We start from the raw sequence: 26,132 nt of genomic DNA, 5'->3' as shown, positions 1-26,132 counted from the left end.
CATGCATTATGTATAAATGACTAAAGGAATTCAGTTGCCAAGCGTCGCGACAAATTGCGAGCTGTCAATAAAAAGTGTTTTGATTTTTCAACTTTGAGCTGCGAAGCTATCAATTCAATTCTATTCTACTCCTCAGTGAGTAGGACGACAACTTGATATTCTCCTCAACTCCGCTAGGCGCACTCAACAGCACCAGGACAGTTGCCAACATAAGTAGTTTGCCCAAACAATTAATCATTTCAATTTTCCAAACGACTTGGCAAAAGTAGTCGATGACAAAACAATTTGCTAGCCTCCTCCTGGATTCAATCCAAGCAAACTTAAGCTCAAGAAAGAGTGAGCCCAGGACACAGTTGCAATGTCAGCCAGCTGCTGTCATGTCCTCATCCTTGTCCCTGTCAGTGAGTGCCATCCCTGCACCTTCTCTGCTCTCCCTTCCTTGACATTTGCATGTCGGGACAACGGGTCCTCTACAGAAATTGCCTTTCACACCCAACACTGAGAAGAGTTGGGCGAAATAAATCCAACTAAATCCCAACTACGAGGGCTGATTCCACAGTTCTCTAGTAATTCCAAATTGATTATTCAGTTGGGCCGAAATCCCGGCGGTACTGCAATACCGGGCCAACCCGTGACAGAGGTGGAGCAAGCCCCTAGCACTCCGTCTGATTCCAAAAATCAGTTTAACATTTGTTGTTCTCCAATGGAGAAACTATCAGATGTTAAGCTGATAAGAACAGATACTACACTTTGATCTTAGCCATAAGGCCGAGAAGCGATAACTTTAACTTCAAATAGCTTCAGTACTCTATAAATTGTCTACTTAAACCAGTTGCGAATTGTAAGCGATGCACCTATAAAACTACCTCAAGCACCTTTATTTAAGGGTGGTAATTGTTGTCAGACTATCGAAATGCCCGTCTCTCCATAGTCCATAATTTAGGTGATGTAGCCTACCTTAAGGGTTGTCCACATATGTCTTACAATTCGCAATCAGTTTATGTATTTCTTCCGGTAGAACCTGTGTGTTTTGATGTGTTAATTCACTCTGGCTTCTCTTCAGTTGTCGAATAAATCTTTCGCCTTTTACTAAAGATTTCCGTGGAGAGGAGCACTCTAATGAGTCTAAACTCAATTTTTAAAGCGCCTGGCGGCATTTGCAGCCGGGCAAATTATGAATAACATTACAAATCGTCATGGTTATTGGTCCATGATCTCTGCGTGTGTGGATATTCCTCTTTACGCTTCTTGGATCGGCATATTATAGCGAATTATTTGTATGGGAACTGTTATATCATTTCATTATATGATACCGAATATTGTTTCTGATGAAGAATACTTACGGGGTCCTCAGAGAGTTCTTTCACGAGAAAATTGTGTATCCTCTGCTAAGGGTATTATTATATTTAAAATAACCAAAGAACACCCATCTTTTGAAAAGAATGTGCCCTGCTAAAGCATGTCAAAATCATGTCCATACAAGCAATTCGTATAAAGAACAAGAACAATTAAGCACACATTATTTATATTCTTATATACATACCCAAACTAACTGTAATAATAGCGTGTTTTTGTGAGTCCATCACTGACATAAGAACTCAAATTCGCACTTCATTTTCGATTTGAATACGGCTAGAAGCAGCAGTAATGTTAAGGAAATTTCTCATTTATTTTTATTTATTTATTTCTGATTTAAGTTTGCGAGTTACAAACGAAGTGCGGATCACAATTGCTTATTGCCTTTTCCCAAAAATGGATTAAAGAATGATACATAAATTACTTGATAAATACGTTATTAAAACTTGAGTCATGTCTTTCTATCGTTTGACATTCTTGTATGCAATCTATGTACTTTAACCATCCATTGTGTGTCTGAAACCCAAACAGCCCAAACGGCGTCAATTGCTTTATTTCGTATTTATTTTAATTGAATTATTTTTATCGTTTTCAGCTTTCTTCGCTCGTTCGTATTCTGTGGCGTGGCTATGCATCTTCATCAATATGGCTGCATAAATAACGCATAAATTAGATGAGCGAATCCCGCAGGATATACAAGGATATTCAAGGAAGCAAATCAGTGCGACACGCGCTACACGCTTCGCATGCAAAATAGCCAAAATAGGCTTTGGCATAAAAAATGAATTATGTGCCTGCCACCGTTTAGGGGACAGCAAGGGACACAGGGGGTCAGGGTTCAAATTACATTTGGCTAGTTCATAAAGCGCAGTCAAGTTTGACCAACGTTGCGCCTGGATGCCAACAAACAGGCAAATACACAAATCTCAATGGCTTTACCTTTTTATTTTTATTTTTCATTTTTTTCTTTTTTTTTTTTGGTTGACTTTTTTTTGTCTATTTTCTGTTCTCTGTTCTCTTTTTGTGACCATAAAAAGGCTCAAGTTCTTCCTCAGCTAAACTACCCGTCCGTAAATTTACATGCGAGCCAAAACTTTTTCCCATGAGACTCAAACGTCGAACTTGAACTATAAAAATCCGACGGCCGCAAAACTTTCGAGTCACATAAACATAAATTGCGGCCGTAATTTTTGGCCAGGCTGTCAGGGAAGGGTGGAGTGTGGAGGGTGGGATTGGCAGCGACAACCTTTAACTGTACAATGTGTCTTCTCTGCCTTGTTTGGTTTTAGGCTTTTGCGTTATTGTAATTGGGCTTAAGTGTGCCGTCGGCGGCGGCAGCGGGCAGAGTCATTATGGCCTATCCGAAAAGGAGTTAACATTATGTTTAATTTGTATATTGCCCATTAAACCTCCTATTATTATTACCCAGTCAGTCAGCTGCTGCCAGCTTGGGACCTTAACACAAATAAATTATGAAGACTATCATAACAAAAACTGCCTTTTTATGGCCTACATTATGATCTGTTATTTGTGGTTATGCTCTTTAAACGGTCGGCTTAATTTATTCCAAATGATACAGATTAATACTTGACAATATACACTTGACAAAAAAAAGCAAGAAATTTTAGAAAATAGCAATACTTATTATTTTTCAAAATAGTTTCTTTCTAAAAACAATGATTTTCTTATTCTTCTTAATTCCAGCGTAAATTTTTTTAATTAAAAAACAAAATATGTGTCATTTGCAGGATGTAATTTTTATATGTGTCACAAACCTTTCAAATATGCGTTTTCTCACTCACATTATTATTGATTGATTATTGTATTTTAGACATCCCTACGAGTCTTCTAATGCGGATAAATTGGTGCTAAACTCTAGCCGAAAGTATTTTTTTCTAAAAATAAAGGTTAGCATTTTAACATTTTAAAAAAATAAGGTCCATCTAATTTTAAGAAATTATTTTCTTATGTTTAGAAATTATTTCTAAAAAAAAAAAAAAGTTCCTAGTCGAACTCCAGGTACTTTTTTTCTAAGTGTACAAGGAGGACTTATGGAAAGGTAAAGGTTAGTTGATTATTCGAACAGTTTATATCGTAATAGTTATTGTGTAATTGATTATTAATGGGCCCTCTCGGGCTTCCAAAAATTGCCGTAGCGGACGGTATTTCACGTCCCCATGGCAGGGTATTGGTTAAAGTTTTCAACTAGCAATAATCGCACCTCAGTAGAACTTCATTGGTTACGATATCGCCTCTGCGCAAAGATAACTTAAAACCAAACAGCCACAAGATCTACACAAGCCGAATGCTAAAATCAGTTGTGAATTGTAAGCGTGCAATTTGTAAGATTTGCCACTGCCATTAAGAAGACGCTTGCTGTCAACAGGTAAGGGGATGAAAGGTAAACAATTAGCAGCTGCATCTTTGTATTGGAAGCGGGCGAGTAAGGCGCAGATGATTTCAAAAATTATGTACATTAAAAGCGAATATAAATCTGAAAAATAAATAAATAAATGATTAGAAATTAAGTACATATAATGTAGATATAAATATAAAAATAATTAACAAAAAAATAATAATAACAAATTAATAAATAAATAATCAGAAATAACATTATAAACATTAAAAAGTTGTAAACATAAAAATTAGATATTACCACAAAATATATAGTGAAAACCTAAAAAGGGGTATCATTGTCTCGATATGCCAAATTGTTTGTTCTGCGCACTGTGATATGTTCCCGTTAGAACGTTCCTTTGTATGTATGCGTCTATGTGAGCCCGTCGAGCAGCAAAGAATTTTCGAATGTCGAGACAATGATACCCTGTTTTAGATTTGTATCATACATTTTGCGCGCTGTGGCTACAAAATTGGTCAACAACTAAACCATCCCACTTTACGAAAGGTTACACATAAACATCAAAAACTAAATAAAAGACAAGGATAGAGTGTTGCTTGTATCTTCGCACACATTCAAGGGTATGCGCGATCCGTTAGCAATACAGCTATTTTTACGCACTCGCAGCCCATTAGGACATATTAGAAATACTGCGTACCTGCTCGCATGCTTATAAAAGGCTGTGTTTTTCAGTTAGCCGTTATGTTGTCGCAGCGAAGTCCAGTTAAATATAGACCTGCGTTCGCTGCTCGACACTCTGACCCCTGCAGCATTTTCGACGCGTTGCCCACGGGTCGACCCGAAGCAGAATGGGGCTGACAACCACAGGAAAAACATGATTTTTGTCGATTTGACGCCACTATATATTGTCTGCTTAGTCACATTACTCTAAAAATAAATAAATATGATTACAAATGTATGGGCCAAATTTATGCTAAATAAGCCCAAGCACATTGCTTTAAGGTCTTGAAGCGCCCATTTATCCATTAGTGATTATATAAGGGCCTCATTAAATAGGCTGCGCTATCAGCATCATCATCAGCATCGTCATCTTAACTATCCACACGCCTGGCATTTGGAATATCCTCCCCAATTGGCAGTCTATTAACTGCAAACGCTTTCAAACTGCCGCCAAAGTGTCGCATTGTCAGCCATTTAGTACAACAAAGCAATTTGGGCCCCAGATAGTTTTCATCCCCAACTTACCCCCCACCCCACCCCATTGCTTATCCAGCCGATGCTCATTAACTATTATCATTGTCAAATTTCGTTGCATATTTATACGTTCTTTTTTTTTTGGGCCCTAGAGAAGCGTTGATTAAAATTCCCAGCACTTGAGCCATCTAATGAAATTAATAAAAAATTTATGCGAACGACAACATGGCTGACAACGAAATGGAAGTAAGGTCGTGTGGAGGAGAGGAGGGTATTGGCTTGGCTGGTCGCCTACTCTAAAATGCTAAATAGCCACTTTTGCGGCAGGGCAGAAGCAACAACATTTTTTTCCTTATTTGTTTTTTTGGTTATGCTGTAGCCCGAGCCTTTTGTCATAAAAGATTGAACAAGTTTGCAGGCAGAGGCCAAGTGCGGAGTGCTCCCAAAGTCAAGAGTGTCAAAGGCACAGAAGACAACATGATGAAGAAGCGCTCCTCAGCCCGCTACCCACCCACTCTCCCTACGCCCTTGACTGCCCTAGGGCTGAAGAGTCGGAGGACAAAGACAGCGATGTTGCGACGTTTGGAATACCGGAAATCCGTTTCATGACAAATGCGTCACATTGTCGTGCCGGAGTGTTAAGCGAGAAATTGTGTGGAGGGGGTAGATGGAGGGGGGGGGGGGTGGAGGTAGAGAGGGGGCGAGGGGCCATGTTTGTAGTAGTACAACTAAGCCGGCAAACAGGCAATGAAATTCCTTCAATGGCAGCACGTGACTTGCCAGCAGCAAAAGCAGAGAGCCAAGCAAAAGAGCACAACGCCGCGACATTGACATTGAGAGAGCAAACAGAGACAGAGAGAGAGAGAGAGAGTGAGAGAGAGCGCGCCTGCGCTGCTGCTTCAAAACAGTAACCCGACAATCTCGACGTGCCGGCAGCAGTCTCAGTCTCAGTCTCAGCCTCAGCCTCAGCTTTGGCATAACTTTAGCATTTTAATGAGAAATCCATATTTATGTTGTTTGTTTTGCCAAAAAAGAGAAATAAAGAAAACAACATCGGGAAAAAGTTGTTTCTCTGTTGTTGTTGCGGGCAGCATATGCGGCGAAAGTGAAATTACAGCATTTGGGGGGGGGACGAACATTCTTGTTGCTTGAGGCACTTACGCAGGACAGACTTGTGTGGCGGCATTTTGCAATCACTTTTAATGGGCTGCGTCTAGAGGCGCCATATGGCAGTAATACCTACGCCAGGCAGGCAGTCCACTCCAAAAGCACACGGACAAGCAACAACAGATAACCGAACATTAGAGTCCTATTAACATATTCATTAGGATGTGGAGTGAGGCTCCAGACGATCCATTGATAGGTTAATACAACAATTAGAAACTTTTCAAGTGGTGGAAAATGAAATATTAACAATTAGTTTGACAAGCTAATTTAATTTTTCATTTAATTAGAATCTAAACAATCTGTTATTTGTCCTCAATACTTAAAAAAATAGAATTTCCGATTAAAATCGCTTCAGAATTGAGAATTTTATCAATGCTTTATAAATCTAAAAAAAAAAAATGACATTTACTATGCATTTTGGAATATAAATATTTGTTTTGTTTTACTTCCCTCTGGATTCGTCTTTACAGATTCGTCGACGGGACCCAAAATATATCGGAGAATACAAAAACTAAAAAAATTTCAATTATATTATTCAAAATTGGGTTAGGTCTAAAAACTCGTGTGGATAAATATTTATTATTTATTATAGTTTAGATAGAGCATTTACAATTTCAATAGTGCTTCAGAATTGGACTCTTTTTATCTGCTAGTATTTACTTTTTTGATTGTATGCCGAAATATAAATGGACTTTTAACTATGCCACGTCGGAGTCGTGTCACAATAGAGTCATAACGCCATCATTCCGGCAAAAGCCATAAAAATAGCGGCTTAAATAGCAACAGCATGTCTAGCATTTTGCCGCTGCTCGCCCCTTCGTCCTGGGAACACCCTGGGAAAAGAATGTCGAGACGTCGCTTCATTCACGTGGCTGCAAAAAGCGTCCACTTCACACTTTTTGCACTGGCACTTTTTGCCGGGCTTTAATAAAGAGGCAACAACAACAGCGGGCAACAATTTTATGCTTTTATTGTGCAAATAAAAACACGCGGAAACTACTTAATCAACTTCCATTCGCAGCCCAGACCCCCTTATATATATATACTTATATATGTATGTATATAGATACAACACACACACACACACACACTGACAAAGAGAGAGAGTTCTAGACCATGGTCTCCGGCAAAGAGGCAGCGTCGTTTTGTATGCAACAGAAAGCAAAAACCAAACCCGGCTAACAGCAAACTTTGCCGACGCTTTTTTTTTATATGATTATAAGAGCAAAGACAACAAATACAACAAAAAGAAATTAACATGGGAACGCCAAAAGCTGAGACAACATAAACGATACTCGACATAAGCGAATTGCATTTGCTCTGCTTTGGATAAATGACAAAAAGTTTAAACAGAGAACCAGGTTAGGCGAAGAATATAATAAGAATCAAGCTCCAGTTTAGCTTAATGTTATAATATAATATATAATTTATATTTATATATATGATAGCATATCGAATAACTTAAAGGAAGTGCAGCATTTTCAATCAATGGAATATTTACTTATATATGAAAGAAAAACGAACTATTTGTATTTAATCTGGGGATTGTATTTAAAACTAAATAACTTTCAAAAGTTTTCGATTGTTGAAATAGTTATCAAATATTGTACTAAATACATCACAACTTTTTGGTTAATTTTTGATTCTTTTCACGAGAACGAAAACAGTTTTATAAACAACCAAATAAAGTGGTAGTCCAGAAAACTATAAAATTAGAGAACATGCAACTTATTTAACCAGTAATTATGCCAACATTATCAACTCTATCTTTAGCCAGTTGCATATCTTTTCACACGTCTAATAGACCCCATTAAGCTATTAATTCAACCGAAATTTTCGTTTGCGGCCCCAAGAATGTTTCGCTCCAACTAGAGTTGAAATTTATGACAACAATTAGTGGGCGGGGCGGGACTTACACCCGAATCCAGAAAACATAAAAAAAAGATAGAAAGCCCAAAAACAAAAGTCTTCAATTAATTTGTTGAGCTGCTCAGACAACAAAACGAGCGCATCAATCAAGACCCAGTCAAAGGAGGAGCACCAGGAATGAACCCTTGTCCGCGGGTGTGAAAAATCGACAAATGGACGCAAGTTGCAAGAGTGCTTGTGGCAAGTGGGGCAGCAGTTTTGGTCGCGTGCCACTGTTGCAGAGGCGGAGGCAGAAGCTCGTAAATAAATGTCTTATTTTTAATTACCGCACTCAAGTTGAATTTTAAATGCCGACACTTGAAGTGGTTCGGGTCTCTTCCGATAGGTTTACACCTGGCAATCACTTACCTGTATCGTTTCCGTTGCGGAATATTTCCGATTATAATCGACATGATGGAGGTTCGGCATACTGACTTGCCGTGGGCTGGCCTCACTGATAATGACTATGCGATAAGGATGTTGAACACGTGTCCTTGTCCTTCCTGTCTTCGGCTATGGGGGTTGCTTGCTGCAGGCTCTGTCGCGGCTTGTGTCTTTGGGGTAGTACTTGCTCTACATCCAGATATGTCACTTTATTATACATTTGTGTTAATTTTTGTTGTTGCCCACGCTTCAAATGGTTTAATTTGACTGCAAGAGAGGGAAGGAGTGCCAAAGCAAGAAAGTAAATATCAAAATGAATTCGAGCTAAAGTTCAAGTTGAAAAAAGTGTAAATTACTTTCTCTACCAGCCCAACAAAAAAAAAAGCTACCCTCTGGGCTTGTTTACCCATGGCGATATTGTTAATACGCCACGTGTAACCCAACAGGCAATATGTGTGCTGGAGAGACAGAGAGAGAGAAAGAGTGAGTGAGAGGGGGATGTGGCACGGGCGGTTGGGTTTGCCGGATTTATTGCCAAGTTTACGCTACGTGCCTGGACTAAATTTATAAGCCAAATCCACACACACACACACATGCATACACACACAAAAAGGCAATATTCACAGCCAAGAAAGTCTGGCAGTTTTGATGCACAATGCGGCACAGTTGATTAGAAGTATTAAGAAAAGACTGCAAATATCTGAGCAGGCTTTAAAAAGTTTTCGCTTATGCTTATATTTATATATATATATATTGACAAATATATGTACATATATTGATTTTTAACTTTAAATACTTACGGTTATTCAAATAGCGATTTCAAACGAGATGCAATTGGATATACTGTCTTGACTCGTGCTGTTTCATTAAGAATCTAACATTAATGAATACATCCTGTTTTTGTGCGGATATATTATTTGCTTGCCAAAACTTTCTATAATGCATATGTAGTAGGATAAAATATGTACATGAAGAAATCATTTTAAATGAGAGGCATTTGTTGGCTTTCTGGCCAAAATCGAACCGATTTGCGTAAAATAACACATAACTGGTAAGGCTCCTGATTTAATGCTCCAATTGAATTTGGAAACACAATCGAACTTCATCAAAAGTAAAGACAAAAGATGTATCGATGATTGATTATTGATTTCTCTCCGAATAAAATCGCTCAAAGTTACCCAATAAAGTAGCCTAAGTAGGCTGATAGTATTTTCTGAATTGCTACTATTTGAGCCCCTCTCCCCGCTGGCTGTGCAAAATATATGTGCACGTGCCAGCTGTTTAGGCATTCATCGTCATGTGTTAGACGCTTCAACTAACTAATTAGCACAACAGTTTAATTCGAGCGATGCGACTTGCATGTCTTGAAGCTGAGGAGATTACAGAGGCGCATGGCGACTGTGGAAATCAACTCTCCCTGCCAATAAAGCTTACTGAAACTTCCTATTTGAGCTGGCTGGCTTTCACTGGTAGTGGTGTTTTGACAAGGCTAATTGACTTTTGTAGCCGTCATAAATGTTGACACGCATAAAAAGCAGCCACAGTATGGCAAAAGAACCGTCAACCGTTGAAAGAAAAGCGTAACAGCTGCCAAAGGCGAGTCAATTTCATGCGCTTATTAAATTTTATACATATTTTATATATACATCCCAACAAGAACTATAAGAAACAATCGTAAAACATATGCAAACTTCGAGAGAGTGAGTACATAAAGCTCATCTCTCATTAACTGTCGTCACTGGGTTGTCCTTCGACAATAATTTGCGAGTGACTCTACCCAATAAAGAAATTTTGTGACTAGGTTTTTATAGAAAAACCAGATTTTTGTTGCTGAACAAGAGTGAACACAATAAAAATATTGTGTACGTAATGTATTTTAATTGACATGACAAGCACCACTCAAAACTTAACGTAAACTGAAACATGCCCCAAACAATAAAAAACTTTATTTGCCAATTACAATTAGATCAGCAAATTTTAATGATATATGTATTTACAAATTGGCCCGGCTGCAAATGCCGCCAGGCGCTTAAAAAATTGAGTTTAGACTCATTAGAGTGCTCCTCTCCACGGAAATCTTTAGTAAAAGGCGAAAGATTTATTCGACAACTGAAGAGAAGCCAGAGTGAATTAACACCTCAAAACACAGAGGTTCTACCGGAAGAAATACTTAAACTGATTGGGAATTGTAAGACATATCTGGACAACCCTTAAGGTAGGCTACATCACCTAAATTATGGACTCATGGAGAGACAGGCATTTCGATAGTCTTGCATGAGATAGTTTTGTAGGTGCATCGCTTACAATTCGCAACTGGTTTAAGTAGAGAAATTATAGAGTACTGAAGCTATTTGAAGTTAAAGTTATCGCTTCTCGGCCTTATGGCTAAGATCAAAGTGTAGTATCTGTTCTTATCAGCTTAACATCTGATAGTTTCTCCATTGGAGAACAACAAATGTTAAACTGATTTTTGGAATCAGACGGAGTGCTAGGGGCTTGCTCCACCTCTGTCACGGGTTGGCCCGGTATTGCAGTACCGCCGGGATTTCGGCCCAACTGAATAATCAATTTGAGGATGATAGAGAACTATGGAAAACAGCTCTCGTAGTTGTATTTGTATTTCGCATGGGAATGATCTGTATTACATTATCAAACTCATTCGTAGTCACTTTGAGCTGTGATTTTACTGTACTGAAATATAAGACACTGCCGAAGGAGTCTTTTGAATGAGGAGAAGGGGCTATATTTTAATCATAGTGTGTGCTGCAACCGTCCTTATTTTTTTGGTACATACAGCAGAATAAACTCGATAGTAGGTCAGCCATAATCCTTAGCTCGATCTTCGGCGTATTTTTATATATCAACTCAAGTGTTGCCATAGTGCTACACAAAAGAATGCCAGATCGTAAAAAATGGTAACAAATTTGCTTTTGTTATGGCCTTTTTATCGTTATGTTGTTTACTTGGGTTAAAATTAATGACGCATTTCATTGGCGGCGGCACTGAAATGTGCTGCCAGCTTTAATAAATTTCCAGATGAGTTGTCGGCCGCCTGCCGCCTGCCGCCATAACACTAATTAAGTGCAACAACAAAAAGAGGAAAGCTTGTAACAAGCAACAACTACATACCACTAAAAACAACAGCAACTCACTCATTTTGTGCCCTGCGGGAAGTAAGCAGCAGTGAAGTTGATTTTCATCCCAGGAAGAGAGCTCCTTATGGTGCTCCATATGCTGCAGGACCTAAATTTATTAGCTGCTTATATGTGTGTGTATGTCTGCATGTAAATGTGTGTATTTGTATGGCAGATGTTAATCTGAAATCACATAAGGTCCACTGGATATGTACAATACGTTAAATGGTTTAATAATTGAGCTAATGCTACTCGAGGCATTTCATTTCAGCATTTCTGCTGACCCGCGGCGCTTAAAGCTGATTGCAACATATGCAAATGCAAATAGGGCATTCGCATCGAATTGAATCGAATCGAATCGAAAAGGACTTGATTTAAGAGTCCTGCCACGCACCAATGCAGCAGACAGACGTCTCACGTTGCAGAGGTTGAGGTCAGCACTTGGCAATGCACCGCACAACTGCTGTCAAGTGGCAAGTGGCTACCGGCAAGTAGCAAGTAGCAAGTGGCAAGTGGCAAGCGGCAAGCGGCATGTGACTAAAAAAGCCAACTGCAACGACAGTAGTGGCAGCTAACAACTAAGCAGTCATAAATTATGCAGCAACATAGTCAAAGGACAACAGCAACCAACCGACGACAACGACAGCAACAAGCAACAAGCAACAAGGACATGCCAAGCCATTGCCCTGCAATCCCTTTGCCCCATCCCCATCCCCATCCCCATCCCTAACCCATCACCCCACACCTCATCCAACTCTATATCTCCTTGCAATACTCGAAATGGCTCAGCAGTTAATAAGAACTAGTGCGGGAGGAGGCACAACATAGTCGTCGCTGCAATGCAGTGCAGCAGTTGCAAATTATGACAAACTGTACACACAACCAGAAAACTTGTGGGCCAGTGCACAATAGGAAAATGAACAATGCACAGTGCACTAGCCAAATGTGCACAGTAATTCAATACAATGCAGTCGCAAGAAATATAACTATTCGAGAAATTTAGCAAAAATAAAAAAAAAAAAAAAATTTAAGAACTTAACTTGCTCTAAGAAAACATGAAATTAAAATTAAGATCTTAAGAACGCCGTTTTGAAGCTTCTTAATAACAAACATAAAAGCTGCTTTCATATTTTTATATGAAAATAACCCAATTTTGGAAGTACTTGACTAATTTTTTTGAATATTTATATAAAGTTCAATTTAAAAAAAAGGGCCAAATTTATGCTCAAAATCGGTTTAAAACCAATTCTCGACATATTATTTAAAAATTTAAATAACGATATTTGTAAAAGATTTGTGCACAAATAGTTAAATCAACATAATTAATCTAATGCATACAACAATATAATTTTTAAGCAATAAAATCGCAAACTTGTAATGCTCTCTAATCCGATTTGTGCCACTTTCATTTTTTTATGCGAGTTGATGATAATCCTCTTATGTTCCATGGCATATTAATAAGAGCTAATCCGATTACGTCATACATTTAAATTTGATTAAAAATAAAGATTGGCAATTGGTTTTAATTATGCCACATAAGTGTTAAACCACATTTGTTAATTATCAAAGGAAAACCGGCTAAAGAAACCCAAAACTTTGCCGCCCATAGTACTTGAAAGACATTTTACTCGTTGTAGTCAAATGTTTATATTCTAGTTGTTGGCATGAGGCGAGAGAGAGAGAGCGAGAGAGAGAGAGAGAGAGAGAGAGAGAAACAGTAACTTTATAGTCAAGTCAGAACGCAACAACAACTTGTCAAGGAACTTTATGAAAAACTATGCAACAGACTTGAGCCAAAAAGTTTGTGGCCCAAAGTTGAAATTGCAGCTAAATGCCCAACAGGTTAATGGCAAGAAAAACCATCTGCCGACTTTCACAGACAGCTCGCAGCTAATTGCAGCAACTAACAATTTCAAACATTGCCATAGCTATGACAATTTACACAATGGGACAAACCCTTGCTCTGCCTCACCTCTCCCATTCGCCCTCATCGCATCTCTGCGCCAGCAGCTTGACAATGTTCAGGGACATTAACTTGGCTCATTGTTGGCAACAACAGATGGATAGAAGCTGTGCAAAAAACTTAATGAAGTTCACAATTACTGTGCAGCAATTTAATTAGATTAAATTAAGTTTTGAGCAACAACAGCAGACGGGCAACTTTTGACAAAGTTCAAGCCATTTGTCAGCCGCAATCATCACCGCCGCCGCCAACAAACTTTGCCAAAAATGCCAGCATAAATAAAAAATAGAAAAAAAAACAGCCAGAAATCAATAAATTAGACGGGCACTTTTGACAGAGCTCAACGCGAAAGCGAAATCCCCCACAAAAATAAACCCAAAACCAAAAAAAAAAACCAAAAAAAAGCGAACTGTAACCGAAATATAAACAACAGAGAAAAAGCGAAAGGCGAGCGCAACAACAATAAAAATTTATTGTTATCCTCAAAAAACAAGTGAAACAATCAGCAATAAAAACAAAATAGCAAAATGCGTTCGGCAATGCTGAAGTTGAAATGCTCTATAAAGAGTATATCCACTAATTCCTTAAATATTCCACAACACAATTTGCCAGATAGCAAAATTCACTAGATCCAAAGTTAATCAATCAGGCTACAAATAAAGTGAACATAAAAATATAGTTACCATAGCATATTGATTAACTGTATAATTAAATGCCAACAATATTAAAAAGTTAATTTAACTGATTTGCTTATATGTTTTGTCGATGCTGTGCTGAAAAGTGGCTTCTAACATTAAACAATTTGCAATTAAAATCCTGATAACATTTTTTTTAAAACAAGAGATGCAGCTGAGAAACCATTTGGACACAAAATCATAATAACCTGCATATTAAAGAGTATACAAAAAACACACACAAACAAATAGAAGTAAAATCAGCAGCAGCAGATATCAGCTGCAGCGGTGTGTGGCAAGTAATTTAAGCGTTGAATACTTGTAGGCCACAAAATGCGTGCAAATACTTCTTGAGCGGCGTTTTTGGGGCCTAAGCCCGGCCAGGACTTAGCACGGCTGTTAGCCGTATTAAACGGATGTTGCTGCCAGCTAGACAGTTTAAGCCCGCAGACAACGCAAACTTTGGCAGCTGCGATTTTCAATTCGAAAGGAAAACAAACATGGCCATAACGGTAAAAGCACAACACCCTAAACAAGTATGCGGCTTGAGCACAAAAGGAAAACACTTGAAAATTGAAGTGGATGCGGTACACAAAAGTTGGCCATGTTACCCACTTGTTTACGCTTGTAGTTCTTTGATTGAATTTTTCGGCTCCATCGAATCGAGTGAGTGAAGTGGTGGCAAAGTGGGAAGGGAGTGGAGTGGAGGGTTGACCTGGCTTAGAAGCAACAATTTGCCACACACATATACACAAATTATGGGCACAGGGCAGACGCTGCAACACATCTAATAAAAAATTAACAAACCCAAAACAGAACGCAGCCAAAAACTGAACACTGAGCCAGAGACACACACACACAAATACACGTATATATCCTCATGTATCTGGCCACTTGCAACGATTTGTACCTGTACACACAGGCGACACAGGCGACACAGGACACCCCCAGTCTGTCCACGAATTGCTATGCACAGAGGACCAAAATCGAAAAAGCGCGCAAAATGCAGGCCAAATGGGGTTACCAAATAGCGCCGCCAATTCCCAATGGACAATACAATGAGTTGCACAGTGACACATAACACTGAACTTATTTAAAACAAAAATGAAAAAGCTGAAGAACAAATTTAAATTGTTAATAATTGATCAAAGATTGATTACATTCAAATTATTCCAATGAAGTAGCCTACTTAGTTGGAATTCATCATCATGTGTTAGACAATGCGACTTGCTTGTCCTGACAGAAGATGAAAGGAGATTAAAATGGCAGAAAGCAGGTTTTAAAAACGAAAACTCTTCAATACTTGTGAAAGTTAATAGAATATTGATGAGTATCATGATGCAATTCCAGTGAGTAAATGCATTCTTAACTTAGTTTATTGTTACTCATATTCATATCTATAAACCTATCTATTAACCCAAATGAAATGATCTAATAATTTCTAGCACCTGCATGTAAAACCTATGCTTTCAACCCACTGTGCATGCCACGTGAGATTGGGGGCAAAGTATGCTAAAGGGGATGGCTAACGGGTCGCTTCAAATGACAGCGACTGAAATTGAAGTTGGCAAGCGTTTTCCGAGGGTTGATTTTAAAATGCAAACATCCAAACAGAGCACAGAACACAGAACATCGCAGGGCGGAGGGGCAGGAGCAGAAGGAGGAGAAGAAGGTCGTTACAGCTGGCACGGGTCCTGGCCCTGCACATAGCTTCACACACACACGCACAGGACGCAGGAAGCAGCCGAGAGAGAGAGAGGGAGAGAGTCGATTCAAACGGAGCACTATTTGGGGCCTGTCAATGTCTAGGCCGAGTTCAACTTATGTTTATCATTTCTCGTTCAAGCGATAACCAAACAAAGCGCATTTATCTCAACGCAGCTAAATCAAGCCAAAAAACAAGTCGAGTCCTTTGCCATTGTTGCGTGTGTCAAGAAATCAAGCGAGCCTTTTTGATTTGCCACAAGACAACACAAAGCAGACAAACTGAACCCGCTTAACAAAAGCGGAAATAATTTTATTCGACTTTTCGGCGCATTTGCATCAACAAACAGCCATAAAGACGTCTTTCAGCTTAGTGGCCTCAATAAAAAACATTTAAAGTGCTAATGAGCAGACGGCACTAAAGGACATTCCCGTATTCTTTTTCTTCCTCTCCGAACGGAAAAGGACGAAGCGGCCAAAATGTAAGCAGGCTTCTAGTTAACAGTTAAGAATTGGAGTGCGAGGTACACCTATAAAAATGGCTAAATTATTATTGTAAAAAGAAACACGAATCCTTAGGCAAGGTATTTAGCATGTAATCAGCAGGTTGTGGATAATTTAAAGGTAATGAAAAGTAGATGAAGTAGATAATAATAACGAATACGTTCTGGTTTTAATGTGAAGCTAATTACAATACATAAAATGTAAGTAAAACTAGGACTAGAACAAATACATTATTAATCATATAATCAAAATATTCTAGATGACATTTGAGGTGAAACTATTAAAATGGGAAAACAATTGTTGCAAAAATAAACACGAATCATTATTCAAGTTGTAAATAATTTATAGGCAATAGAAATTTAATAGACAATAACTTTCTAACGTTCTGGTTTCACTGTTCTGGGAAAATTATAAATAAATATATTTCAGTTGCATATTTGACTATCAAAATCTAATAACTAATAATAAAAATCGGTCAGTGATTAAAGAGATGCGTGAAACTAAAACATGAATCAATAAAATCATAGCTCGTTTTCTACAAGGAATATCTTTAGTAAAGATTAAGGCTATTGAAGAACTCTTCGCATATTTTCAAATCTCAGAAAGCAGACTTGTTTTCTTGGTGAGAATAGCTATTTTAAAGTATCTTAAAGCTTAAATTGCTTCCGCTAGCCTCCACTAGAAACTCTCAATTTAGCTCATATTTTATTTAAGCAAAAGTGTGAAAAGAGAGGAAACAACTCGGCCGAGCGAAGCTAAATGCCGAGTTGCGTTTTGAGACGAGAGTTAAGCAAAGCGTTTTGTAGCAATGGATTTATGCGTCTTTTGATAACTAATTCCCTTTGGGCGACTGTCAACAACAAGATAAACTGCTAGGCAACTCCCAAGTCCAACTCCTGCTACAACACATGTGCAAAAGACGCGAAACGAATTTTTAAAGCAGCATCTTAAAGCTGAAGGCCTCTCAGTCAATTCCTCAATAACTGTCAGTGACTGGCGAAATGTCAGACTGTTTGACTGTTTGGCTGTCTAACTGGCACTCATATTAATCTGCTGTTAAACGGCAACCCTAACGGCATTTTTTCTTTTCTATTTTTTTTTTTTTTTTGGTTTTTGGGGTTGTGTGCCAAAAAAACAATGGCCGAAAACAATTTGAGGCAATCAGCTGCCGCGTACGTGACAAGAGCTCCCCGAGAGGAAAAACTTGTGCGAAAATGTAGTGCAAAATGCAAACAGCTGCTGCCCTTTGGCTTCCATTGACTGCCCCCGTGTCAATGACCTCCCCGTGGCAGCCACCTCTGCTGCTGCTGCTGCTGCTGATGCTGATGCTAACGAGCACGTGAGCCAAGTGTAGCAGCAAATTAGCTAATTTACTCGAATCGACTCTGCAGCTCCTTGGCAACACTCACACACAATCGGCCACACACACACACACATACACACACGTGTCCAGTAAAAAGTCAAGAAATTCAATTGCAAACATAAATCATGCGAGCAGACGGCAGAAGAACACACAATCAGCTGTTTGTCACAGCGCAGCTTCCAAAGGTGGAAAAGTGCTACACGGAAAAACCGAAAGTTGGCATGAGAACCTGTGTGGATCATGTCAATCAAGCCACAGCAACACAGGCGGCATATTTGGCCCAAGGGTTGAGTGGTGGCAGAGTGCCCAGACTCCCAGACATAACAACAAGTTTCGGGTTGCCATAAGACTTGTGCTTATTTGATAGACTGGTAGACTACCCTATATTGGGGATAGGCTTGTTCTGAAAATGAGTATGTTGTGGAACAAATGCTTGGCAAACCTTTCGTTTAACTGAAGTTAACTTAAATTTTGAATGCTAAATCTGTTTATATGAGAACTAGTTACTTAGTTAATAAATGATCAATTAACTTGATGTAAATGGGCATTACTGATTAAATCATTATATCATATAGCACTGAATGAAACAATCGGTCGAAAGATGAGTTCTTATATGTAAAACCACTTTGTTTAACACGATACCCGAACCAATCTTACACACTATGTGGATTACTAACTAAATAAGATCAGAATACCATATAGTTAATGTGTGGGCAATCAGGAACAATCAGTCCGTCTTCAAGTTTATGGTACAATTCAGATGATGGAAAGTTGACTCCGCTCTAGAGGAGTTTGTAAACTTCGGTGAATCTAAGACAGCTGTTATTTCAGGTTACAATTTAAAACTCTTTATTGATAATTGCTCCGAGCGACAAGAATGATAAATGAGGGGATTTGCATGTAGAATACATATAGTGTGTGCCAGCTTATAATGAAGGTCAGCGGAGATACGAGCTCTGAGATACAAGCAGCAATTTGTCTTTCTCTCAAGCAAAACTTAAAAATCTGTGAAATGTCATACAACGGATACTCAGCTAATACATCAAATCCACTTATTGGACTTCTGCACAGGGTATAAAACTGAAAGCGTATACGATTTATCGATGGCTTCGATGTAGGCGATAATTTATTTAACAATGTGTGGGCTATGAGCCTGGGGCCTCGAGAGCCTCGGGAGCCCCAGTTGCCCAAGTTGCCCTTGGCAGTCGCTGGCCATTGAGATGTAAGCGGTTGCAAAAATACGTTAAAGTTGGAGCGCTGGCAACATTGTTGTTGGCCCTGGGGCAAGAACAAAGGAAACGTAACGTTTTTATCTGCCGCAGCATCACTCCTTTATTTGCCAAGTGCAAATTGCAAAATGATATTAGAAGGGCAACGGCGGCGATTGCGGGGGTGGTTCGCATTTGCTGCACTGCATCATCATCAGCATTTCACCATTATCAATTGGGGGTTGGCGCATTGTGTCTACCCGAGTGAGCAGAGTGAAAGTGGAAATGCGTCCCGGCGGCAGCAGCACCACAACCAGCACCACTCTCTCTCTCTCTCTCTCTCTCTCTCTCTACCCCTCGTCTCTCCCCCTCTTCCCTAATGAGCATGAGGATATTTAATGTGATTTGTGCGAAGGGTGCAACGCCTCTTCCAATATTGCTGTGCATGTGTGTGTGTGTGTGTGTATTTGCTCTATTTGCTTTTGTAATTGACGTGTTGGTGCTGGATATAAATCCAACACACTCCCTCCTCGCTGCCTGCCTGCCTGCCTCCCTGCCTGCCTGCCTCCCTGCCTGTCCAGTCATTGACTTTAATGAATAATTGAGCACACACCTAAAAGTTGTACGTGAAAAATACACAAATACGAAAAATTGTCATGTGCATTGGCATTGTTCATTTAGAACAGCTGCATAATCAAGGTTGTCCAGTGAAATCCGGTTATATAATGCTGTCAAACAAAAGGAGAAAATCAGCTATTGATTTTGGACTCTGACATAACTAAATTAGCTTCGAGTTTAGGAAAAACAAGAAGGAAAGTCAAATTGGCGTCAACTAAATTTAGCTATAAATATAAAAACCGATCAAACGTTTGATCCTTTGAAAGCTATATAGTACAGTTCGTATATGGGAAAGATTTTTTGTACAACATGTACATGGCTATTTCGGCTCGAGCATAAATATACTTTATGGAGTCGAAAACATTATAATACACTCCTTATGGGTATTAAGGACATAAATATGATGCGGCACATTCATTAAATTTATTATAAAATGACTAAGCTTTTTTCTGCTACAAGTCTATAATAATTGCATACATATAATCATTCCTAATCATACCTTTTGCAGGGTAGTCGCATTAAAAAGGCTTAGCCGTGTCTCGTTTATGATTCTTGTGACCTGTCATTTATCGAGCTTAGGATGAGGAAAGTGATGTTGATGAATTTGTTATTGAAATGACCACAACAACCTGGCCGAGACAAGTTGTCTCAACAAAATGCATTATAATGATTTATGAACACGAAAGGGCATCCAACAAGTTCAACCCCCAAGCAAATTAACAAGGATATATGATGCTGTTGCTGCTGCCTGGCAAAATCTCTCAGTTAAGTAGCCAAACGTTCCCCCAAAAAACAAAACCTGTCAAAGCCACAAAGAGACACTCGACCCCAGCAAATGCCTGAGGTGTTTTCTGTCAAGTTTAAACAAAAATTAAAGCACCCCCAACCCAAGACACGCACACACCCACACACACACACGCACACACACACACACGCACACACACACACACGCACACACACACACACAGCCTCCCCTCAAACCAGAACAAAGTTTGAGCTAATCAAAAATGTTACAAAAGAAACGCAAAAAAATTACCCTAAAATTTTGATGTGCCAAGTCGAAACTTTGATACACTAGCCTAAATAGTTCAGCTATTTTGATGTGTGTTTAAAAAAGAACTGTAAAGTAATTGCTTTATATTTAATTTCAAAGAATTCATTACAAAATAGGCATATATTTTACCTTTTGAGAAAAGTTATATAAATAAAATACTTTTGTTAACTTGTTACTTATAGCTATAGTTTACCAAATCAATTCGATTTATTTTATGTTGTGCTACTCTATAAATAAATTGTTTTGGACAAACTGCAAGACAAAGTGCTGATGGCCACTTGAAGAACTCAATGGGGAAGTAAAAACCAACTTGTATAAGTGGTAAGTGCAAAAGTTTTGCTCAAGCAGTTTGCCACCACCAAAGCAAAAACAAAACAACAAGAAAAAAAAACGAAATGTATAAGGAAACGGTGGCAGCCGGTGCGTGTGGCAGCACATCCTTGTAGTAGCTGCTGTTGTTGTTGTTGTTGTCGTGGCAGCGGCAACATTGTTCCTATGATTAGCATTTTATCAGCAGATCTTTTGCTCATCATTTTGTGTGTTAAGACAACAGCGTGAACCTCGAAATATTGATGTTAATCTTTTCGGGTTTTGGCAACTGTCGAACAGCTGACATTGCACCCAATCTAATGTTTGCTCCTTGAGCAGCCACTCCTCAAACTCCCAACTGGTGGCAAAAGTCATGCGAGGCTGTAATCAAACAAAACACACACACCAAAAATACGAAGGATCTGCGGGTGGTGCTTTTTATGTGGCAGGCCCATTAATTTATTGGTATTACAGGAGAGAGAGAGAGAGAGAGAGAAAGAGGGGGAAGAGAGAGCAGGCAGGAGACACCTCGCAACAAAAGGCGACATTATTATTTCATTATTATGCCAAACGCATCCAGTGTATCCACACCGTGCGTCACTCAAAAGGCGCCCCGCGCCACAGCCACCAGCACTAACACGTGCTACACAGACTCTTCTCATATTACGCATTGTTGCAGGGGCAGGGTAGGGGGAGGGTGTAGGGGATGAGGGGCGGAATGATTCATGCGCTGGCAAATTTTTTGACGCCCCGCACCGCCGCCCATAAATAAATGAGCGCCCAAACAAACATATGTTTGCTTAGCTAGCGCAGCTCGGCTTTGCTGCTGGGCTCCCTACACCGAAAGAAAAATGAGACAAAATTATAAATTTAATGAGAAAAATTTACTGGCTTTCTCTTGAATAACAATGCTAAAAGTTAGACAAAAAAATCGCTTTTGGTTTGTTTTACTTAATATTTTCGCTCAGTGTAATACACATAAGCGTATATTTACTCGTAAATATTTTTATAGTCTGTAGGCTGTGCTGTGCATTCCAAAACAGCCACAGCAGGATTCAATCTACTTTTAAGACACCGAACAGGTGTGCGAGGAGTGGGGGTGGGTGGAGGGGAGGGGAGGGGAGGGGGAAAGGACACTCACCTGCTGTCACAATGGGTTGCAGCTAATCCGGGTGTGTGTAAGCCATTTAGCGGCAATTAAAACATAATTGCGGCATGCGCTGATAGCAATCAGACGGTAAATCATTTGGGCGCAAATTGCAGCGCACACACACAAACAACACACACACACGCACGCACACAAATAAACACACACGCACGCAAGCTTTTACACGGCTTATAGCCGAAAAATTGCGCGCGTAAATGAGAAACAATGCGACGATGACAACAAGAACAACAAGAACAACAACAACAAATAATACGCACTCAGATGCTGGTGGCTGTGCTTTAAATTTGTTGTAGGCGCACTTTAAATTATTGCACTGCCGATTAAAACGACAACCAGCGAGCAGAGCAGAGAGCAGCTTTGGCTCTCAACACACGTTTCAATTTGGCATCGACGTAATTCCCGCAAAAATGCTAACGGCACATTTTGCACACAAATATCCAAGACGCGCGCGCGAATGCAATACACACACACGACTGCAGACCGCGGCGTACACAAATCGACTACCTAACATTTGTCCCTTTCGTACATAAGCCTAGCATACTTTTTTGGGAGAGCATTGCAAGCGCCACTGTTAGTTAACAGTGCCGTCGCAGACTTTAAGCGCGCATGTTCTGAATTTCATTTTCGTTGACAGCGATTTCGTTTTGAAGGCTATTTTCAGTGCTTCATTTCTTTAACTTGTTTTTTTTTTTGATTTGTTGCAGGTTGTCCTTCAAGTTTACTTTTCTTCCAACTTTTTTACTTTGAAACATTAAAATGGGATTAACAGCTGCAACCATATTTTATTTACATTTTGTACGTAATAAAATTGCATGAAATTTGCAAGATATTCCTCAATTTAACAACTTTTGAATTTAGTCGTAATTGCAATACCAAAAGATGGTCAGCTTGCTCAGTTGTACAAACTGCATTGTTATCGCTTTGGTATTTTTAGTATTCCATCACTTGCTGCCTGCGGCCACACTGTGTTAGTAGCACATTTTCAGTACGCAGTGAAGGAGTCGACTTTTTTCGCCAATAAATTCCAACACAGATGAGCAATCAATAAAATAAAGCAATCGCACAATCAAGCCATAAATATAAACAAATAAATATGCCGGCTGTGGTGCGCATAAAGCGTCGCATTGACGAGGAGCCCCACTCGGCCTTTGTACTTAATGGCAAACGCCGCCGTTTGCTTAACGATGAAAATGCGCCCGCTTCGACGACGACGACGACAGACAACAAAGAGGAATCGAGTCAAGTAATCCTCAAATTTGCCGGCACGCTTGAAAAACAGGTAAGTGCAAGGGGGTTGTAACGAGGGAGGGGAAGGCTGTTTGTACAACAACAGAAATGGGTCATCATCATCATCATAATATTCCATAGGATGACAGTGCGACTAAAAAGTTTGCGGCCGCCCGCCTCAACAAGGAGTCGGCCAAGGAGCTGTTGCGGCAAACGAATGATCCGGCAATTGCCACAGCGCAGAGGCGCGACAAACAGCGACAGGAGGCGCAACAAACAGCGCGCGAGCAACGGTATCGTGTGGTGAACTGTTTGCGCACAGCGCTCCACGAGGACGAGGAGGAAAATGGAGGAGAAAACGGAGCAGCTGCTGCAAATGCAGCTGGCAGCAGCAGCAACATGAGCAACAGCAGCTGCCCACAACAACCGACTGAGAAGAAACAAATAACAATTGTGGACATTGAGTCGCAACAGACGCAACAAACAGCGCCTCAGTCGCCATTGGAGGCGCACCAACAGCCGGCAGATTCGGATATTGGCTATGTGTACGATCTGTATGTGCCGGAGAATGAGACGCAGGCGGACTATGTTGATATGTTGGACGACAACTATTTAAGGTTCGTCCTACACATTGAAGAACAGCAAATGTTCAACATCACCAATTTCTACATGTAGAGTGGCCAAATCATTTTTCTCCTTTTTTTTTGGGCCTAATCGATTGTAATATGTGTGTGCGAGTGTGTGTGCCTGAGTGTGTGTGTGTCTGTGTGTGTGTGTGTGTGTGCGCTTTTGTGTTTGTCCCTCATGCTAAAGTTGGACGCGTGTAAAATCCAAATCAGACACGACTTAACCACAGATAATTGTATAGGTATCTAGCCAAAAACAATATTCTATATTTAAAAATTTAATGTTATCCAAATTAAAAAAAGCTTAATATATAATAATTGAAATCATTATATTAATCCAATCTCTCCAAAACTAAAACGTTACGGTTCCATAGCTAATTCTAATTAGCTGTTAACTATAATTTATGCAAATCTCTTTTTCCACTCTTGCGAAGAAAAGTAAAACATTTTAATATATTCAACGCACTCGAAATTGTTGTATTTAAAATTAGAAGAAGTAAAAATAACAAAATGACAAAAAAAATTGTAATATTCCATTTTAAGATACAAAAAAGCTCAAATCTAGATTTAGTTTATGTGTCTACAAATCAAAATACACAAAAATAATTTTACGTATTATAATTAATAAATGTAATTTATGCAGACTTAAAAGCGAGTTACTTTTTCTATATATAAATATATATATATATATATATATATCAAACAATGACGAATAAACATGTAAATATTAAGAAAGAAAAAATGAAGAATGAAAATCGTGTTCGTGTCCCATTTGAATTATTTGCAACACGCGCCCATCTCTAAATCATTTATCTTAAATTAAGTAAGAAATTGAGATTTTTCCAATAATGCGCAAATGTAATTCGTCTGATTCTCTATATAAGGTTGTATTATCCGTTTAATTACTACAACAACTGCTACTGGTAACACAACAGCAACAAGTACAACAACCACAGCCACAATAACAACAACAACAGCCACAATAACAAGAACAACAACGACTACAACTATATACGATGTGATAAGCCGCACCACGCCCCGCCCCCCTTCTCCTCAACTGCACGCATCACAGATCAAAAAACCAAACGGGGGCTTTAAGTTTCCTCAACTTAATTAGCTTTTAGTTTTTCGCCTTTTCTTGCATACAAATATTATTTTCTCATTGTTTCTTTTTTTCAAACATTTTTTACTTTGCCCCAAAATGCCCCGAATTCGTTGCCAGTTGCCAGTTTTTTAAGTTTCCGCATCGATTTAAGTCATTCCACAATTCTTGTGCTAAAGTCGAATTAAGTGCGTAGTTTTAGTTAAGCTTGAATAAAGTATATTCATTAAATTCCAATGTGTTTCAATTCATGTAAACAAGAAAAGAAAAAGAAACCAACTCAAAAACACACAAATCACTTTTACTTTCGCAGTCTGCGTCCGGTGGACGAGATCGTTTTTGAGGACTGTTTCAATGATGGGGACGAGGATTACGACTCCGAGGACTCCAATCAGGAGAACTACTACGCAAACGATTATCCCGATGACGATGAGCCAGGTGCAATGGGCTCGGACGACGAGCTCTGCCAGCAAATGAATAAATTTATGTTCGGTATGATGGCAATGGATTTTAATTACAAATGCAACATTAAGTTACTTATCTATTATTGTAGATGATGATGAGGATGAGTTCGCCAGCGGCTCGAGTGACGCCGATGATTACAACACATTCCAGGATCCGTATATTCACACAATCGACACCGAGGCGGATGACTCCTTTGTCGATGACATCGACTTCTGCAACGTGGATCGTCAGGGCAGCGCCTACGAGCGTTACAAGCGCCGCATTCTGCGCGAAGTCGAAGGACTCGACTCCGAGGACTCGGAGGATTCGGACGAGTCTGAGCCGTGCTTTGAGAGTGCCAGTGAACATGGCAACATTAGCGATTGAATTGATCATCAAGCAACTAAACAAATAATAATCATATACCGTGTATTACAATCTATTATTTTTATTTACTGCACCGAGCGGCAAAGCAAATTGTTTTTGTATTCGAATATTTAGTCTTTAGTTCGTAGAAGAAGCACTTTAAAGCATTCACTTATTTATCTAGATCTAGATCAAATTCTTTGAATTGAATAAAATGTATAACATTTAATTGACCAACTTCAACTGAACATTTTTCATTAAAAATAACCAAATTGGTTTTGCCATTGAAACTTTAATCCT

The 26,132-nt window shown here is 39.2% G+C and overlaps 2 protein-coding genes and 5 non-coding genes across 8 annotated transcripts in view; 3 read left to right on the top strand and 4 right to left on the bottom strand.

Annotated features, from left to right (window-relative positions):
• Window positions 1–8,428, bottom strand: part of LOC6567113 (protein sickie) — a 178,903-nt gene extending 170,475 nt beyond the window's left edge. Inside the window, exon 1 of the mRNA XM_043214691.1 lies at window positions 8,354–8,428. Within this exon, the coding sequence (XP_043070626.1) occupies window positions 8,354–8,413 (60 nt within the window). The 5' untranslated portion in view covers window positions 8,414–8,428. The remainder of the gene's footprint in view (window positions 1–8,353) is intronic.
• LOC6567111 lies at window positions 585–780 on the bottom strand. The gene has a single exon (XR_047261.2). It is a non-coding gene; the product is annotated as a U2 spliceosomal RNA (small nuclear RNA).
• Window positions 1,044–1,166, top strand: LOC6571540. The gene has a single exon (XR_047260.2). It is a non-coding gene; the product is annotated as a U5 spliceosomal RNA (small nuclear RNA).
• LOC6567109 lies at window positions 3,483–3,622 on the bottom strand. Its single transcript, XR_047259.2, has one exon. It is a non-coding gene; the product is annotated as a U4 spliceosomal RNA (small nuclear RNA).
• A 1,946-nt stretch (window positions 8,429–10,374) lies between the features above and the next one.
• Window positions 10,375–10,497, bottom strand: LOC6567108. Its single transcript, XR_047258.3, has one exon. It is a non-coding gene; the product is annotated as a U5 spliceosomal RNA (small nuclear RNA).
• Window positions 10,498–10,733: 236 nt separating this feature from the next.
• LOC6571426 lies at window positions 10,734–10,929 on the top strand. Its single transcript, XR_047257.3, has one exon. It is a non-coding gene; the product is annotated as a U2 spliceosomal RNA (small nuclear RNA).
• Window positions 10,930–23,049: 12,120 nt separating this feature from the next.
• LOC6567106 (probable RNA polymerase II nuclear localization protein SLC7A6OS) lies at window positions 23,050–26,075 on the top strand. Of its 2 annotated transcripts, XM_032739564.1 has the most exons (4): window positions 23,050–23,346; window positions 23,436–23,911; window positions 25,336–25,514; window positions 25,576–26,075. In XM_032739564.1, exons 1-4 carry the CDS (start codon window positions 23,161–23,163, stop codon window positions 25,851–25,853), a joined length of 1,119 nt encoding a protein of 372 aa, XP_032595455.1. In that variant the 5' UTR covers window positions 23,050–23,160; the 3' UTR covers window positions 25,854–26,075. The 2 variants fall into 2 exon arrangements, with proteins under 2 accessions (XP_032595455.1, XP_001993482.2); XM_001993446.2 differs by lacking the exons at window positions 25,336–25,514; window positions 25,576–26,075 and adding an exon at window positions 24,805–24,881 and having other exon boundaries at window positions 23,070–23,346.
• Window positions 26,076–26,132: the final 57 nt, after the last annotated feature.

This window comes from Drosophila grimshawi, unplaced genomic scaffold (assembly GCF_018153295.1).
Source record: "Drosophila grimshawi isolate 15287-2541.00 unplaced genomic scaffold, ASM1815329v1 contig_1377, whole genome shotgun sequence".
NCBI lineage: Eukaryota > Metazoa > Arthropoda > Insecta > Diptera > Drosophilidae > Drosophila > Drosophila grimshawi.
The sequence above is the reverse complement of the archived record's forward strand: the minus strand, read 5'-3'. Positions and strand labels throughout refer to the sequence as shown.

What these genes read in the sequence shown, in the direction of transcription:
- LOC6567106 (XM_032739564.1), top strand. Translation starts at nt 23,161, where the DNA reads ATGCCGGCTGTGGTGCGCATAAAGCGTCGCATTGACGAGGAGCCCCAC. An exon ending in CCGGCACGCTTGAAAAACAG is followed by an intron (nt 23,347 to 23,435) that starts GTAAGTGCAAGG and finishes AATATTCCATAG; the next exon opens with GATGACAGTGCGACTAAAAA. An exon ending in AATGAATAAATTTATGTTCG is followed by an intron (nt 25,515 to 25,575) that starts GTATGATGGCAA and finishes CTATTATTGTAG; the next exon opens with ATGATGATGAGGATGAGTTC.